The 16,943-nt window shown below is 44.4% G+C and overlaps 3 protein-coding genes across 7 annotated transcripts in view; 1 reads left to right on the top strand and 2 right to left on the bottom strand.

Annotated features, from left to right (window-relative positions):
- Positions 1 to 961, bottom strand: part of zdhhc8b (zDHHC palmitoyltransferase 8b) — a 56,821-nt gene extending 55,860 nt beyond the window's left edge. The window contains exon 1 of the mRNA XM_076104861.1: positions 858 to 961. Coding sequence (XP_075960976.1) covers positions 858 to 961 — 104 coding nt within the window. The remainder of the gene's footprint in view (positions 1 to 857) is intronic.
- A 1,375-nt stretch (positions 962 to 2,336) lies between these two features.
- On the top strand, positions 2,337 to 5,444 carry pgam5 (PGAM family member 5, serine/threonine protein phosphatase, mitochondrial). 4 transcript variants are annotated; one of them, XM_076104935.1, is made up of 6 exons: positions 2,337 to 2,897; positions 3,232 to 3,419; positions 3,603 to 3,728; positions 4,105 to 4,193; positions 4,665 to 4,795; positions 4,900 to 5,444. In XM_076104935.1, the coding sequence occupies exons 1-6, from the start codon at positions 2,665 to 2,667 to the stop codon at positions 5,048 to 5,050; spliced, it is 918 nt and encodes a 305-aa protein (XP_075961050.1). In that variant the 5' UTR covers positions 2,337 to 2,664; the 3' UTR covers positions 5,051 to 5,444. The 4 variants fall into 4 exon arrangements, with proteins under 4 accessions (XP_075961050.1, XP_075961049.1, XP_075961048.1 ...); XM_076104934.1 differs by having other exon boundaries at positions 4,662 to 4,795; XM_076104933.1 differs by having other exon boundaries at positions 2,338 to 2,897; positions 3,603 to 3,730; positions 4,101 to 4,193.
- Positions 5,445 to 6,478: 1,034 nt separating this feature from the next.
- ankle2 (ankyrin repeat and LEM domain containing 2) lies at positions 6,479 to 16,749 on the bottom strand. 2 transcript variants are annotated; one of them, XM_076104931.1, is made up of 13 exons: positions 16,676 to 16,749; positions 14,060 to 14,575; positions 13,207 to 13,398; positions 12,657 to 12,841; positions 11,869 to 12,057; positions 11,659 to 11,781; positions 11,203 to 11,266; positions 10,481 to 10,660; positions 10,270 to 10,372; positions 9,741 to 9,931; positions 8,626 to 9,466; positions 8,213 to 8,344; positions 6,479 to 7,487 (listed from the first exon to the last, which is right to left on the bottom strand). In XM_076104931.1, the coding sequence occupies exons 2-13, from the start codon at positions 14,562 to 14,564 to the stop codon at positions 7,280 to 7,282; spliced, it is 2,913 nt and encodes a 970-aa protein (XP_075961046.1). In that variant the 5' UTR covers positions 14,565 to 14,575; positions 16,676 to 16,749; the 3' UTR covers positions 6,479 to 7,279. The 2 variants fall into 2 exon arrangements, with proteins under 2 accessions (XP_075961046.1, XP_075961045.1); XM_076104930.1 differs by lacking the exon at positions 16,676 to 16,749 and adding an exon at positions 15,583 to 15,727.
- Between the last annotated feature and the right edge of the window lie 194 nt (positions 16,750 to 16,943).

The following is a 16,943-nucleotide window of genomic DNA, read 5'->3' as shown; positions in this document are numbered from 1 at the left end:
ACACTTACTACCTCTTTCATCAGATGGAAGGGGTCTGGGACGATGATGCTGGTTTATAGGGTGAGTGATTATGTTATCATCCTGATTGCAGCTGGTGTGGATAAACCACTGTCACCTAGCTTGTCAGAACATAGAAATTCACTACAAGTGAATTAATATCTGTGTTTGAGAGGGTAAGGAGGACGTGTGTACTCGGTGAAGGGTTGCCCATAATCCCTCTTCTCCTCCAAAGGAAAACCTAAATGGCAGTGTTGGCTATATACACACATGGTGACACATGGTGGTGGGTGCAAGAGAACCTATAGGTGGAGGACTCCTGCAGGACTCCCACTCTGGGGACGCCAGGCTTACCATGACTGCAATGCCTCTTGATAGGTTGTGTGACACTGTATCTATCCCAACCGAGTGGGCATGAATCAAACACAACCGCCTGCTGAGCCAATGCAACCATTTTAATTGTATCAACAACTGCCTGCGGCATTTCTTCAATGGAAAGTGAGTAACTGCGGCCTAAGCTGTGGTCTCCTGCACGATAATAGCGGCGTTAAACTTGCATGGTTTATTGGAAGTTTGCCTCGCAGGTACAAACCTATGGCTGAATGGTCTGTCGGAGGCTGCTCGCGAAGGCACTGCTGCGTTTTGCAAAACCCATTTCAGAACCGCCAGCAGATTCCCCGTCGGGATAGATGACCATATATACTCCTACATAATCACTTCTTCTACCTGAGTGACCGAATCCACCCATGCAAACTTCCGAGCTGCAAATCCACTCTCGTCTGTGTAATCTGTGGCTACAACACAGTGTGGGAAAAACCCCGGCACGCAACGAATGAGAACAAGAAGCGATGCAAACTTACGTGAAGACGAAAAATAAAGTGGTCGATCCCACAAGGAGTGTGGCAGCAGTGGACACTGGGATGTATTTGGTGGGTTTAAATCTCTTTCCAGCGCTGTTGGGCATTCTGTAATTTCCACATTCCTCTATTATTTATTCCGATTGGAGTCGCATGTAGAAGGAAAAAAAAGATCCAATGTATAGGCCTCTCTGTGGCTTTTTAAAGGTACCTCTTTGCTATCGTTGAAGCCGCATAGATCCTAAGATAGAGAGGCAGGAATACACAGCGCTCACTCACTGGAAGCCTGGAAATCCCACCCTTACAATCCAGCCCACTGGTGAGGTCACTGAACCGCTTGAAAAGGTGGAGCCTCCGTGCAAACCCAGCACAAGTAAGTGATCGGAGCTGTAATGTTGATTGTCGCTCTGCACGATTTATTTGTCACCCGGACGTCTCGCAAATGAGAATAATTAGTCTCACAAATGCTCACCGACTCGATCAATATTGATGAATATTAGATTAATGGAAAATCAAAATGTCTCTCACAGTTGAAGAAGACTAGTCCAATGTTAGCTCTGGTCCTGCCAGGCAGCGGTCTCTGGGACAGAGAAACACCAAACTTCACTTAGAATCTTGCAGTTTAATGTGTGTTTGAGCGTGCACACGTGGACAAACCAGGCGTAGTTGCTTTTACAGAAAGTCCACTTCCATTCTTAAATTCGCTATGATTATTGTATAGCAATAGGCATCAATTCAAGTGTAACTTAAGTTGCTAAAATGTCTTTACCCATAGTCACCAGTCCTCAAGAGAGTTGAAATGTTACTGTAATTTGGTTAAATTTGTGCGGCTCTACATTGTAAACCAGTGTCTCATAAACTCATTAGTTTGGCACCACTGAAATGCTGAATGGATTTTACACAGTGGCGCTACAATAGAGAGTAGCGAGAGAATAATAATCAGGGCAACTCCAGCTGTAGTTACTACTGTGGATTTAGGGATTACAGCGCTCTCAAGCGGCACATGTTGGGATCTGTGCACAATTGCAAACGCCGGGTGCGGGGGTGAGGAGCGGAAGTCGTCATCGTTGCGGAAGAAGGGAAGCGGAAATGATGGGAGCATGGGTGGGAGCTGCCAGGGGGGAGAAGAGACAGTGGCCCAATCCCAATGTCCCCCCCCCCCCCCCTTAAAATGGGGGATTTCTGACTCCTGTTTTTTGATGGTCTCTTGGCTCTTTTTGTTTTCAGCTGTGGTCTATAGAGCCAATACCCCAATGCGAGACCCCTAAAATATCACATTTTTCACTAGTCCTGATATGCATGCCAAATTTGGTACGTTTTTGAGCATGACAAAGCCCCTAAAAAGCCTATTAATTTGGCAGAAGAAGAAGAAACTCTGCAGTTTCAACAGGGCCTTCGCTGGACCTAAAATGTGACAAACCGGACACTGTAGGAGTTAACTTGCTCCAGCAGAGGGCACTAAATGTAACACTGAGGATGCCAGCTGCCGTTAAACCCCCAAGAAGAAGAAAGCTCGGGCGAGTCACCGTAATGTTTGGAGGAAACTGCTGCCTTTATTAGCTTGCTATCTCTGGTGCGAACGGTAATTTTAGTTCCCAGCTAACAGCCACCGCCCGGGTACATGTCGTGGCACAGAACGCGTGTTTTGTACCCCTTGATGGAGTTGGGATTAATAGTCAAACGCCGTTGAGTAACTAGGAAGCCATACATTTGTAAGGGGGGAAACAGCGTTAGCGTTAACACCCTCGTAACGGTAAACCCGTTAAGCTCGGCTAACGTTAATTAGCTAGCAGTAGTTTGCTTCTCCAGGATGTCGTACAGGAAAACTTTAAAACTAATTTGTGGGTTCGCCGGAGGCTCTGCCGTGCTAGTGTTCGCCGCCGCCGCCGCTGACTCCCGCGGATACTTCGGTGAGCAGCGGGGAGGAGAGGCGACCGGTCGGTGGTCGAGATTGACCGTCCTGCGAGCGGCGCAGCCGGCGTGGACACCTGCCAGCCACACACCAGCACCGACTGGACACGCGTGGGACTTTAACTGGGATAAGTACGTGCCTTCACGCGCGCTGTTTGGTTATTTGATCCCACCCCCTCAATTGTCCTCCTACCACTTTATATGGAGTATACACCACGCCAAATCTCTGTCAAATAAGGATCAATTTAGTAGCTGGCTATCCACCATGGTGACATTTAGGTTGAAATAGCTTAACAAATTTAGTTTAGCTTAGTGTTTTTTTTTTAAAACAAGAGGTTTAGAGGTTATATTATACTGATCATCATCTTAAATCATTTTGTGTTAACCCAGTTTACCACCCCTCAAGTTAATTGAGACAGACAAAGCCACCTAATCTCAAGATCACCTGATCTCGTCCTTTGTTCAGGAGAGACCCATCTGCACTGACCAATGGGAAGAAGACGACGACGACGACGACCGCTCCAGCAACTGAAGACCCCAGCTCGGAGCAGGACACCAGTAAACCAAAAGCTACCCGCAACATCCTCCTCATCAGACACTCCCAGTACAACCTGAGCGGCTCCATCGACAAGGAGAGGATCCTCACTCCGTTAGGTACCCGTTTCCACCCAAGTCACCCTGGAAAGCTGAATAGGCAGCAGTCTGGGAACCAGCTTCAATGAGTGTTGAGCGTATACATACATGCAACTGTACCACCCTGACAGCAGAACAATCTCCTTGCTCGCCGATTGTCCGACCCACATTTTGTTTTAACGGCCGTCGTGTCTCCATTTCCAGGTCGTGAGCAGGCGGAGTTCACGGGCCAGCGGTTGGCAGCGTTGGGACTCAAGTATGATGTGATGATCCACTCCAGCATGGCCCGGGCCACAGAGACGGCCAATATTATCAGCAAACACCTCTCAGGTAGTGGATAGATGCCACACTTCCTTTTTAGAGTTGCACTGATCAATACCAGTAATCCCAAATTAAGGTTCATGGTACTGATGTAATGTTACTGTCGTCATACATATTGTTATATTTGTGGTTCTTAAAAGCCGTCATAGCTAAACTATTTACCGTATACTTTACCTTGTAGTGATTTATTAGTTCTCATTTTGTCTTACGCTGTCAATGATACTTGAATATATTTCTGCTTGACACATGTTTCAAGTTGTTGGGTAATACATACCACTGTGGATACATTATTCATAGCATGTTTATCATTGTGAAATGCACCTGCTTTAAATGCTGAAATGTATATTAACATTTTTCCCTGCCCTGAATGTCGTTACGGGTCCAGGAGTGGAGCTCGTGAGCTGTGATCTGCTGAGGGAGGGGGCGCCCATCGAGCCCGTTCCACCCGTCACTCACTGGAAGCCCGATGCTGTGGTGAGAGAAGATGCATGCCCTCTACCTCTAGAGCGGGTCGTAGGCCTGCGTTTCTATATTTACACATCCTTGTTTAGGTATCTCTCTGCTGCCCGTGTGTCTGTGCAGGTGTCCTGCGAAGTGTTTGTTAAAAAAAATCAGCCAATCCATCAGTGCGCTGCCACAGGAATGTGTCGTAGGAAGAGTTCATTTCCAAAATATAAAGACATAGTTGGACTGTATTTCAATCCTATAAATAACCCACGTAAACAGCGTGGGTTATACAGGTTAAACAGTGATTCAGTGCTGATTTAGCTTTAGTAGAAGTAACATTTTCCATATAGTTGGCCTCATTTTGGAACCAGACTCTTCATACATTCCCTACGATGCGCAGCAGCCTCATCGATTGACTCTGCTCTGACTGAGGAGTTCAAACGGAACCCTTTCATTTGACAAAGCAGGCTTTCAACCTCTCTACCAATCCTCCAGCAGTACCACGAAGATGGAGCTCGCATTGAGGCAGCCTTCCGCCGCTACATCCACCGGGCTGACCCCAAGCAGAAGGAGGACAGCTACGAGATCATCGTGTGTCATGCCAATGTCATCCGCTATTTCGTCTGCAGGTTTGTGTCTCTTACAAGATCACACATATCAAACTCTTTGTTAAATAAGCGCCGTGTAAATATAAAGTAGCTCCAGTGCTCACATCTTTCTTTTGTTCTCTCAGGGCTCTACAGTTTCCTCCAGAGGGCTGGTTACGTATGGGCCTGAATAACGGCAGCATCACATGGCTCACCATTCGACCGAGCGGCAGGGTGGCCCTCAGAACTCTGGGAGACGCAGGATTCATGCCCCCGGACAAACTAACACGGACCTGACGGCCCAACGCACGGCAGTGTTTCTGGGACTCCGATGCCTGGTCAGGTGGTTTGCAGGGTCAAAGCTCAGTTTTCTCCTTAAGTGTCTTGAAAATTACTTTTGATGTTCTTATTCTGTAATTGAACTACCATCATCTAATGAGAGACTCTGTGGTTGCGATTACTTCCGTGCCATAGAACGCCAGCAGAAGTGATTAACAGCTGCTCCTGAATGTAACTGAGGATTTTTTCACAAGTGACAGATTTTTAAACCAAAAAAAAAAAAGTGTTTGTATAGCTGTTGTAAATGCAAATCTTGCTCTTAGCATTTACATCTATCATTACAGTAGGCTGAAGTGTGAAGATTATTGTTTTGTATGGTGCAGCTGTAGTAAATAAAGGAAAATGATAGGTTCCTCCGTTTCCGTCACATTTCTTTCCTGAAATATCTCGAAAAAGTACATAAAACATTAACAATTAAGTAGGAGTGATGTTTTATTGATTAGCTGAAAGCAAATGAGGTCGAGACATACAGAAAGAGAATTCACCATGAAAGACAACTTTTAATAAAGCACAAGAAGCATGTTTTAAGTTTTTTAGGTGCATTTTTGCAAAGTTCCACATTCATAAACATTCAGAGACCAGAATTAGATCTGTTGCCACCTGAGAGCACACGGACAATACAATCTTCTCTGAAGTAGTTTGTGCTCTCGGACAAAAGGTTTAGTTCACAAAAAAATGTACATTCAGAACACTTGTTTCTCAATCTGAATATTAAACGGACGTAGCTGATCAGCCGTCATACAGCAGTGAATTCATCCCCAAGTAACAATTTGGATACAGCAGGTTTTAGTACATTCACATTCAACCATTATATGTTTTGAAAAAATGCAAGTACCTGCCATGTGTACATGAGTTTACTGTCAGCCAATTTGAACCATTGGAAGAGATTCATGATGTAACTTTGAGCATTAGAGCTCTTTTAAGTGCTAGTTTTGAAATGAACACTGCATCAAACTTTATACAGTGAAACGGGTTGCGAATGCTGCCGATCCCACTGGGAACAGACATCCAACTGTGCAGCTCTCATCTAATCAGTTGGGTTCTCTGTAAGCGTAAGGCAGTTCTTTAACAAGATGTCTATAATAAGCTAATAAATACATTTTGTTTATTTAGTTGTGGAGTCTTTCAGCCCCCTAGTGATTTAAAAATTGCTTAATACAGCTTAAAGGTGGTCTCAGACTTGGCAATTTTAAGGTTTAGCCCAGACGAGAAATTTGAAATTTCACTTTCCAGACGACTGATTTTTATATTCTTCCTCACACTGTGGGAGATGCTTGTGCGTGAAAGACATTTCGGAGAAAAGAATACAAATTGCTCAGTCTAAGGCCGCTGGTTGTGGCAGAAAGGAAAAGTCAAGACGTGTCCAGGAACCACCGAGAAAAGATGGAAAATGTATGCATTTATTGAAGAACAAAATAAAAACATGGAAGATCTCAGTCGAATCAGTTTTTCCGATGTTTGCCCTAATTCATCTGTGAATGACGCAGCCAGTGAGGTTGCTATTTCCAGATGTTTCACGTAGGAGCTAGAGAGAGTGTCCGAACTGACAGAGAGCTGCTCCATCACTTCAGAAAATTAAGGCAATTCCTGAACTGAGGAAAACATAGGAAATGGCAGTCGCTTTTAACACCATTAATAAAAACATTACATTTTTGTGCTACTGACCAACATACAAAAAATAACTTTTAAAATATTGACAATTTACTTTTTTTTTTTTTGTTTTGTTTAAAAGAACATCCTCGGTGACAGAATCCTGTTGAGGATTCCGCACCAATGTTTTAGTGACGAACTAACTTTGGGGAGTGCGGCTTGTATTCACAATGTTCAAAAAAGTTGACTCAGGCTATGATACAGGTGCTTCACACTTGCCACAAATAACATTACCGTCAATTCAACACGGCCCACATCCGTACAGTACATAAATTATCACGGTTTCTTTTTTTTTCCTTTTTAAAGTCTTGAGTGTACATCACAACCCAACGTGATGAGAGTTCCTGTATTACATAGGAGTAGTACCATAAATGATTAATACAAATCTTCCAGACACTTGTGCATATTCCTGTTAGGTATAGGGTTTCTGAGCCGTGGTGTAGCCACCTCGGTGCAGCTGGATTTTTAAGGGGGAAAGGGAGGTGGGGGGGGTTAGGAATAGGAGAGGTTTATGGCCGTTGTGGGGGAGAAGAGTGGTCAGTTAGGCTCGTTCAAGTGCTTGAGGCGGATGCGCTGGATGTAGCTTGTATTGGCAGGGCTGTAACGGCTGGGGCTGAAGTCCGGCGAGGCGGCGTGCCGGCCAGGACTGAAGCGACCGGTGGGAGACATCAGGCCGCTGACCGGGGACCCAAGAGTTTGGTGCTGCATCCTGAGTCGCGGTTTTACCACCGCGGGGCTGGGCCAGCTAGACGACACACATCAACACCGGTCAGTAGTTGCTTTTACAATATTGTTACTTTGCGACTAATACTGAAAGGTACAATGAGTACAGATTTGACTGTCCCACAGCATAAAACAACCACAACCTAGCTGCATCGGCTTGATTATCAAAAACACTGACTGAACAATTACTACACCTGGTGCGGCGATTTATAGCTTCTCCCACACACTGAAACACGGCACATGTTTCGATGCCATCATCAGCAACTAAGGTGCTATGTCCTATGACTGAAACTTTCCCCTTTTTTAATCACATTTTGCACATGAAATAAACATTCTTTTTACATCAAAAGAGCTTCTTTGACCTGTTTTGTCAGTGTGGAGGCATTTTTTACTAAGAGATGTCTAAATGCACCATATTTATTCTCTGGAACAACCTTAGAGAACACAGACCACAGACTGGGACTAATAAAGGATTATCTAATCTTACCATAAATATGCTTTTATGATGGAGACTGTACACGTAAATAATATCACAGTCAAGAGACAAACAACAGAGGTCATGCATTCATGCCAAAATGAACTCTGAAACTGAAACAGTATTTGGCCTGTAATCTGATAATCGGACTTAATCAGCCACTGAGACCAAAATTCTCTCTTTTTAGGCCAGAGCAGCATCATGAACACACCGTATAATCAGGAAACCAATAATAGAGACTAATATTCATTGCAAATAAAACGCCTACTAACCTCTGCATGTCCGACGTCGTGTACGACTCCATTGTGCTCTTCCACTTGTGAATGCTGGGATACTTCTGGGGATCGAGGTCTAAGCCTTCTATTGCCGACAGGACCTCTCGGTCCAACTTGGACGGTGAATCCCTATAAAAACATTAATGAACAAGATTAATCTAATGTCTTATTATGGTCGGAACTCAGAAGTTTGGGATCATCAAACCCTTTAGCTGCCTGTCCCACTCCCCAAATAGCAGTCGAACTGGAGTGTGTTGTCAGTTGGTGGAGCAGTATACTTGTCTGGCCTAGTATTAGAGACTATAGCACCCAACACTATTAAACAAGACGCGCTACTTAAGACTATGACACATCATCTTGTGGAACATTATCCAAGACAACATCGTGGCCCTCCACAGAGGCAGACTCACCCGTCAATGAAAAGTCCTCTTCTAATGTGCGGCGGGGTCCTGGGTAGGAACTCATTGGAGTTATCCAAGGACTTATAAGAGGACCCAGAGGATCCCGAGCTGCTCAGGTCCCTCCCCCCATGGTCCCACGACTTGGACCGAGCACAGAAGTTGCGCCCCCCTGATACTGACCCCCTAGTCCTGCCCAACACCTCCAGACTCTCCTCTGCTTCAAAGTACTCCTCTGAGCTGCCACTGCTGCGCCTCTCCTCTGCCCCCTCCACGGTCTCACCATCCTGACTGCTGTGACCAAGAGATAGGCGGTTCAGCCCGGAGCTGAGGTCTGTGGCCAAGGAGGAGCTGTAGGAGTCCCGGACCTCCTTGTGCCGGCTCCCGCCACTGCTCCTCCGCTCCCTGCAGCTGGTGGGGCTGTCCGGCGGCTCTTGCAGAGACATGCGCTCAAACTCCGCCATGAGATTGGAGATGGACGACAGCAGGCAGGAGGAGGACGGAGAGGTGCGAGGAGGAGCCACCTGGTCTCCATTGTGAGTCCTATCTCTGCAGGAGGAGCACACCCCGTTTTTGCAGACGATGCCGGGCGTCAGGAGGCTGTCGTCACAGCAGCACAGCAGGTCCCGCTCTGCCGCCGTCTCGATCAGGTCAGTCCCGCGGTGGTGCAGCGGGATGGGCAGGATGTGGAACTCGTGGCCGCCCACTGCTCCCTTCAGGCAGTCCTTGGCAGAGGACGTGATGCTGGTGAGCGCTGCGTTCTGCCGGTTCTTTATCTCCTCAAGGCTGATGTCATCACCCTCGTCCAGGAAGGCACCAACAGAGATGGAGTTGCAGAACTTTTTGGGCTTGCCTGCAACCAGGGACGATGAATGACCAAAACAGACTTAAAAGTTGTCATAACAGTGTAATCTTATCATATAATTCTTAATGGCAGCTTTGTCAAATATTTTCCATGTCCATTTCGTATGATAATATGTGTATCATACAGGAGCTATATCCGAGGACAGTGATTACGCTACAACGCCAATTAACAGATTCAGTCAGAGAGGGTGATCTGGAATGTGTGCAGCGCATGTTTTGTTTCAGCACTTGCAGCTTCTCTGATATGGAGCGGGTGAAGGTACCTGGAGAGGGGGTTTTGAACCTGTTGCTGGTCTCATTCTCCCCAGCCTCTTCGTGAGCGCGTGGGCTGAAATCCTTCTTGCTAAGGTACTCGTCCAGCTTGCGGAGCCCGTCAGTTGACGACAGATCCACAAAACTGCCAAGAAAGTCCCAGTACTCCGCCCATGGGTGGCCCATCTCATGAGCCAGGTCTCTGGAGATAAAGGATGACGGGTGTTTTCATAGTGCTTTTGAACCATTTCCAGTACTAATGTGATTCAAATTTTGTTGAAACAGTTTTACAGAGGATTCGCCTGTATGCTCACTTTGGAGGGTGCAGTATGTGGTACTGTTTAATTATATTGCCCAACATGTTTGTAATCCCCCAAAAACAAAACATGTTTATTCTAATAATTCAAAAAGTATTACCTCCAGATTATTGCCTTAATACATAAAAAATGACAGCAATAAACCCAGTAGTATCCCCCTTCAGTAGTCTCACACATAGAAAGTTATATGGACAACATAAGCAGAATGAGGTTGTGGACGTACCTGCCCACTCTCTCTGCCCCACGGTCAGGATCAGACTTAAGAATGTGGTGGAAATGCTCCGCCCTGTCTCTGGGCGGTGTCTTCCAGGACCGACGGAAATCATCTGCCTACAGGAGAAAACAACATGCGCTGGTCACTGAATGTTTTTAACGGAATGCAATGATGAGACGTTGGAATTTAGAAAGCGTAGACAGGTAATCGGGTAAAGAACTTGCTTTAGAAGGACTCAGTGGGCCAGCGAAGGCTGTGACAGTCATCACGGGATCCATTGGGCTTCTTGTGTGCCGCTGGGTCAGCGAGAGACTTTCTGAGGACTCAGGTGACCACAGACCACCGATGACGGGCTGAGAGGTGTTGTCGGTCGCCCTCAGCAAAGGGATAAAGCAGCGGTCTGTGAGACAACAGACAATCAAAAGTCATATATTGTTATTGAGTGTTATCAGTGGGAATCAAACCTCATCTATGCAGAACTTCATGCCAAATGCCATGCTCTCTCTCCAACTTCAGTACAGTACCAGTCTAACACTGCAATTGTCAAATTATCCAACGTTTTACTTTTTTCACAGCCCAGGCTGACTCTCAGGGGATTGAACAAAAACACACAACTTGAGCTGTAACATTATTTGCAATACAAAATGGTTAGCAATGTATTCAATAGTACCCACAGCCAGTTATTAAAGTAACTTTCTAGCCTAATTCCTTATATCGGCCACTATGGCTAACGCAACAGATAAAAAAAGGAAAAATCAACATTGACGCACATTGCTAAATTTAAAACTATAGGATGTAACATGCTGCTTCTATTTAATCAGGCCTCTCTGTGAACACATCTACTGTGTGTACACTAAATGGCACTTCTCTGTGTCCTCCAGGAAGCAGGGAGAAGAGGAACAAACACTTGTTATATTTTCAGAAATGTGTGCGTGTCCTTACCCTCCAAATAGTCACTTATCTTCTGCTTCACTTCTTGGGTTTTATTTTTTCTGCTACAAATAAGCTTTGGAAGAGAAAGAACAATTAGGGATATATAGTGTGTGCAGCTGACAGCATACAAGTGTTGATGGGTTAACCGGGGAAACAACTTGCTCATCTAATTTTAGCCTTTAATGTGCAGTGAGTGATTGTTGCCAAAATATTTTAAAAAAGCAAGCTGAAAGGTCACGGCTTCAAGACCCGAGCGAGCATAACTCTACCTCCCCTCAGCAACGACTGCCAGCACACCAGTGTGCAAGGATTAGTAGCTGCTAGACAGCTTCCATATGTACACATTCATGAATACTTTCTGTGTAATAACCACCAGCAACTACAACCCAGTCTATGCTGAAGGTTCTCCTACTCAGTGGGCATGTAACCAAGTTCAATAAAGGGTTAAAAATAAAACTCCCTTACATCACACGGCTTCTGGCCATCCTTGTTCTTACAGTTCTTATCGCTGTCAGGATGCGAGCACAGCACATTTACCACGTCTGGGCACCCAAACTTACAGGCAAAGTGGAGCGGTGTTTCAAAGCCCTGGAACATACGGACAAACAATATGAACATTATTTAGAACTAATCGAATTTAGTCTGGTTTTGTGCTGGTAGGGTAAAAGAACTTACAGCCTTATCTGGAGTGTTGAGGTAAAGATCTACAATGTAGCGGATACGTTTCTGCAGCATAACTTCCTGGTCGTCTGGATACATGAGGCGCATAAACTCGTGGTTTTCCAGGGTGTCCAGCAGCAGCTGGGCGATTCCTGCCTGGTTCTCCTTGGCTGCCACGTGCATCACGTTGTACCGGCAGCCCTCCTAACCAGAGAAAACAGTGGAACAACTGTATGGATCAGCACATAATCCTCTTTAATCTCCTGTCAACAGGAAGGAATGCATCTGACCTTTCCACCACCTGCTGAAGTTAGGGATTTAACACCCAATATTTATTGAATTTTTTTTAATGACAACAGTAGGTATTTTTTTATATAATAGCAACAAATATGTTGGCTAAAAAAGACCAATTTCTAAGACTTTGAATTTTAGACAAAAAAAAGAAAAGAACATCTTGAATGCGTCTTCAAACAGATAAAAGATTCATGATACAAACGTACACTAGGTCATATTTTTGTCTTCATCTTAGCAACTGCAAGCTTGACGAGGGCATTAGCTGAAAGGTTGGCACTGATGTTCATGTATCAAACATACACAACATTCCAAGTAATGCATCGCTATAAATCGCACACAGAGTTTGAGATATCACAGCAGCACTACTCAGACGAGCTCAAACAACGCTGCCTCATCATTTACTACAGGTTTGATCAATTCTGTGTTAAAGAAACTGGTTCAGAAAGTTGCAATAAATATATAATCTGAGACTGAGAGCACCAAAACATCACAAGAAATTAAATCCTCACCTGCACAATTGTGGGATTATCCCCTGAACCAATGAGATAGCGTGGGTTGTCCCAGACCAGCTTGGTAAAGGCCATCTCGTCGCCCTTCTCCACTGCTTTCCTCAGTTTGGCGGTCAGGTCTTGGGTGCGTGGGCTCTTGAAATTGTTGGCCCGCTCCCGGTTGATGGTATCAACCTCCATGTTGTCTGGAGTGGAGAGGGAGAATGAAAGTGTAGGACAGGCACTGCTGGGGAAAAACTCCAGATATTGTTCAAGGCTGGTGTGCCCCATGCATCGGTTAGCGTCAGCTACTGTTGACCTGACAAAACTTGGAAAGAATGATGGATCTCACCGCTATATTGAGTAGTCCTACCAAAAAACATCTGCTGTACACTGCTCTATCAGGCAGTAAAAGACAGACTTGTGCATGTTTGTAGGAGTGCTGGCCTTCTACGTGACCAAAAAGAGCAGCGTGCCATAACTTGATGATACACAGATTGAGATTCTGAGAAAATATATAACAGAGTATTGATTAGGGCCTTTTTTAAAACAGAGATTTGTATCTACTTACCCTTTACGACCAGGCCCGGTTTGACAGGCGATACACACGGTGTAGATTTGTTGGGGGAGGGGAAATAGTCACAGATCCCCTTAGCAAACTTCTCAGCATCCTCACGGTTGGGGAAGGCTTTGAAGCGGGCTCCCTTCATCGTCTTAACAGCTTGAAGGGCATCCTTCTTATCCGTGTACACGTGTGCTCTCTCTGCAGGCAAATAAAACCCACTGACAATCAGCTTTTATCCATTTCCACTCTTTCTACATCTTCTTTCATGTATTGCTATGTGTTACGGTGACTTTCTAACTGGTGGTTGGAGGATTTTTTTTTTTTTTTTGCATTGTTTTGTTGTTATTTTCCCTTCTGTTCAGTCAGCCTGTAAAATCATAGCTCAAGATTCATTTAGATCGATACTCTATTCCGGAGAGTTCATGCAGTCCTACTGCCTTGCTGCTTACCACCAAAGAAATAACAATTAATGTTTTCAGACAACAACAGCAAGTACTCTAAACAAATACAGAAACTGGACAAACAGTAGATTTCACAAACAAACAAGCCACACGATAATATTTTAGACTGGACTTTGGCCTCAAGTCACTATGAAGCCAAAAGTTTAACTTATCAAAGAAAATAGAGCTCTTTCCTCTCTGAATGATAAAATTCTGTCTGTGTGAAATTGTACTGGCTTTACAATTTCATACCAAGTCTAGTCATGGTTTACAAATATATTTTTTTCGGTACTCATCTAAACTCTTTCCTTCGATTCCCAAATTCAAGATCACCTGGCAAGTGATCCTGAACTGTGATGCAATACTCTATACGCAACACTGACATATGTTGGACAAGTAACAAGCAGAGTCTGTCTTACCATTTCTAGTCAAAACATCTTCCCACAGCGGACATACTCCAAAAAAAGAGGTTGGGGACACTTGTGCCGACTTTGAAGGTGTTTCCGTTTTGCACTGAGAGTTACTGCCTTCCCCAGAGCTGTTTGAGGTTGCGTTTATGGAGATCTCATCTTCCTCTGGAGGGTTGAGACCCACACCGTAGCCGAAGTCCGGCTCTTCGCCGGACGCCGCAGCGAATTTGCCGCTTGTTGCAGCAGTGGTGGGAGCCACTGCTGATGTGGCATATGACACAGGTTTGGCATAATCTGCATTGGAGGCCGCACCGCCCAAGACACCCGCTGAAGAGCAGCTGTTGTCCGATTCAGTGGCGCCGCTCTCTGGCCCGGCCAGGACTCGAGCTAACTTCCTCTCAAAGGTGGCTCGGGTGGTAGCGGTAATAGGACCACACTTGACGCCTGCTCGGGCAAACTCCTCGCGCAGTTCATCAGCACTTAGCCCCCTCAGCCTGCTCAGAACCACCTCCATGCTTCAGCTCCCTACAACACAAAACACATTACACCTCAGCACCAGCGGTTGATGATAAACTTAATAACCACTATGTAGAGAAATGTGATACTTAGCTCTCTTTTTAATGCTTTTTTTCCACTAAATAAAAGTTTAAATTACTACTCCAGCACACTTATAGAATATAAATGAATGACGAAATTCTTCCAGAATGGTTTCTTAACCACTAGTGAATGCCAATTAAAAATGTCAGTTCCAGGAAGACTATAATAAATAACAGCTCCTACTAACAAATAACAACCATACATCAAAAACAAAAACAAAAAAAAATGTATACTTTCCTTTAAACAGCGTGGACACAACTTCATCTAGTTTGGCCATTACTCATAAAATAATATTAGCACATGAACTAAGACAATGGTCAGATTGGTGAGAATCAAATAAATTACAAAAGTGTTCTTTGTTTAGCAAGCCATCAGCCTGCATATTAATATTAAATGCCATCCATAAAGCTGCCACACATTGTAAAATATAATACAGAATGATTTTACCAACAAGTAAATCCCTGTCCTCCAGTGTCAAATATGTGCAGGTAGGCAGCACAAATATATTACGTAGCTCTTGTCATAAAGCGAGTGCCAGTGCAGTTCCAGACAACCACATTTAGAATCCAACACTTCATATCTCATCAGAACCAACCACACTACAGTGGGACTAGCATCTGCTAGCTTGCTTGCTAACCAACAAGCCCGCTTTAGCAGCCGGGGAGCATGAGCGAAGCTGCTCAGATGAAAATCTAGACTGATAAGAGTAAAGTACACAACTTTGCGGTGAAATATCAACGATTACAAATAAATAGAAAACTGGATACATTATAACAATAATAGTCGGTTCATTCGCATGCTGTCACGCCCAAGTATGTCATTCGAGGTTAGATTTCAAGCTGTAACGCAACACATTTGGTCTTAGTGGTGAAGATGTCGATAAAAATCTAAGTGTACGTGATGACATCTGGTAACAAATGTGTCCCTATACTTACCATGGAACATTTTTATTTAATACACGCGGAGCTGAGGGATACAGTTGTTAATTTTGCACAGATAAACTGTAGACACAAAGCTGGAGACGGTCTGGAATAGTCTCATTGTTTACAACATGTTCTGCGCATGCTCAGTTTCAAGGGAGGGCGCACGCTACATTCCAGACCTGTGGGAAAACATACATTTACACAACCTGGTGGTGATAGGCACCGAATAGAAACTGAATTGTCACATTTTTCTCTAAAAACACTAAACAGAGATCAACAAGATCATTTGCAACCGCCCTATGACACGGTCACGTTACTTTATCACAACACAAGCAGTAACGTGCCATAACGATGTATTTTATTCTCACAAAACGGAGTTATCTTAATACCCTACTTCACTACAATCTCATGCAATTGTATGCCTGGTAGTAACAAGCATTGCGCAATGGAAATGGATATCTGGGATATTCGCTGACCAATTATAAAAGGAACATCAGAAAGCTGCTATTAATTGTATTTCTAGGATGTCTCTTAAATGTACGATTTTTCCCCGAAGGCTTGAATGTAGCATCATACTCTCCGAGTGCAGACGTGACTAATCCAGGGAAACGATAACCTAGTAAACCTAGGTTCTTCTGGTCAATAACAAATCCACCTATTTTAAACAAACGAAATAACAAATAGGTGGAAATGTAGTGCTGGTATAAACGCAATACTAAAGAACACTCGTTGGCACAATCCCCATGCAGGCCAACTTGGTTCAGGCATGTATGAGGCAAGCCAACTGCAATACATGGCGATTCTCCAGATATTCATACAAAAACCTAATTTACCAAAATAGATCTTTGTCAGTTACAAGTTGCAAGCAAAGCAAATTTGGGCGACGTTCGTTAGCTATACAATCCGCTCTAGGAAGCTGAGTTTGACAAGCATGCTAACAGTCATTAGCCAGTTAGCAAGGGGAGAAGCTAATCACCCATGCCACTGGTTAGCGATAGCATACACTCTGTCGTTACTGTATTCTTGCCAAACACATAACCTTAAACAATCATCAACCGCAAAGCACTGCTAGTTGAACATATCATTTTAATAGTGCAATGCCCACCTCCTCCTCTCTCCCCGGCTATTGTTGCTAGGTGTCTTCTTCACCGCGACGGTTTCAAAATGCAGAGGGCGAGGACCCCGATTCCGTCTAACATAGTGCCTGATTAAAAATAACGACTTCAACCTGGGGGAAATGACATAGAATTTGGGACATATTTAAGAAGTTGTTGTAGACAGCCTATAATGAATGAGAAGAAACTATAACGACAGATGAATAGTGCAATTTTATGATAAATACAATCACATCTCCCAACACAAATGTTAAAACA

This window comes from Anarhichas minor, unplaced genomic scaffold, assembly GCF_050575085.1.
Source record: "Anarhichas minor isolate MPS153535 unplaced genomic scaffold, ASM5057508v1 ptg000030l, whole genome shotgun sequence".
Taxonomy (NCBI): Eukaryota; Metazoa; Chordata; class Actinopteri; order Perciformes; family Anarhichadidae; genus Anarhichas; species Anarhichas minor.
The sequence above is the reverse complement of the archived record's forward strand: the minus strand, read 5'-3'. Positions and strand labels throughout refer to the sequence as shown.

Excerpts from the sequence above, each read along its gene's own strand:
- ankle2 (XM_076104931.1), bottom strand. The coding sequence starts at position 14,564 with ATGGAGGTGGTTCTGAGCAGGCTGAGGGGGCTAAGTGCTGATGAACTG. Across the intron at positions 12,842-13,206 it reads ACCGGGCCTGGTCGTAAAGG|ACAACATGGAGGTTGATACC; the intron begins GTAAGTAGATAC and ends TCTCCACTCCAG. Across the intron at positions 11,267-11,658 it reads ATGGCCAGAAGCCGTGTGAT|CTTATTTGTAGCAGAAAAAA; the intron begins GTAAGGGAGTTT and ends TCTCTTCCAAAG.
- pgam5 (XM_076104932.1), top strand. The coding sequence starts at position 2,665 with ATGTCGTACAGGAAAACTTTAAAACTAATTTGTGGGTTCGCCGGAGGC. Across the intron at positions 2,898-3,231 it reads TGGGACTTTAACTGGGATAA|GAGAGACCCATCTGCACTGA; the intron begins GTACGTGCCTTC and ends TCCTTTGTTCAG. Across the intron at positions 3,420-3,602 it reads GAGGATCCTCACTCCGTTAG|GTCGTGAGCAGGCGGAGTTC; the intron begins GTACCCGTTTCC and ends CTCCATTTCCAG.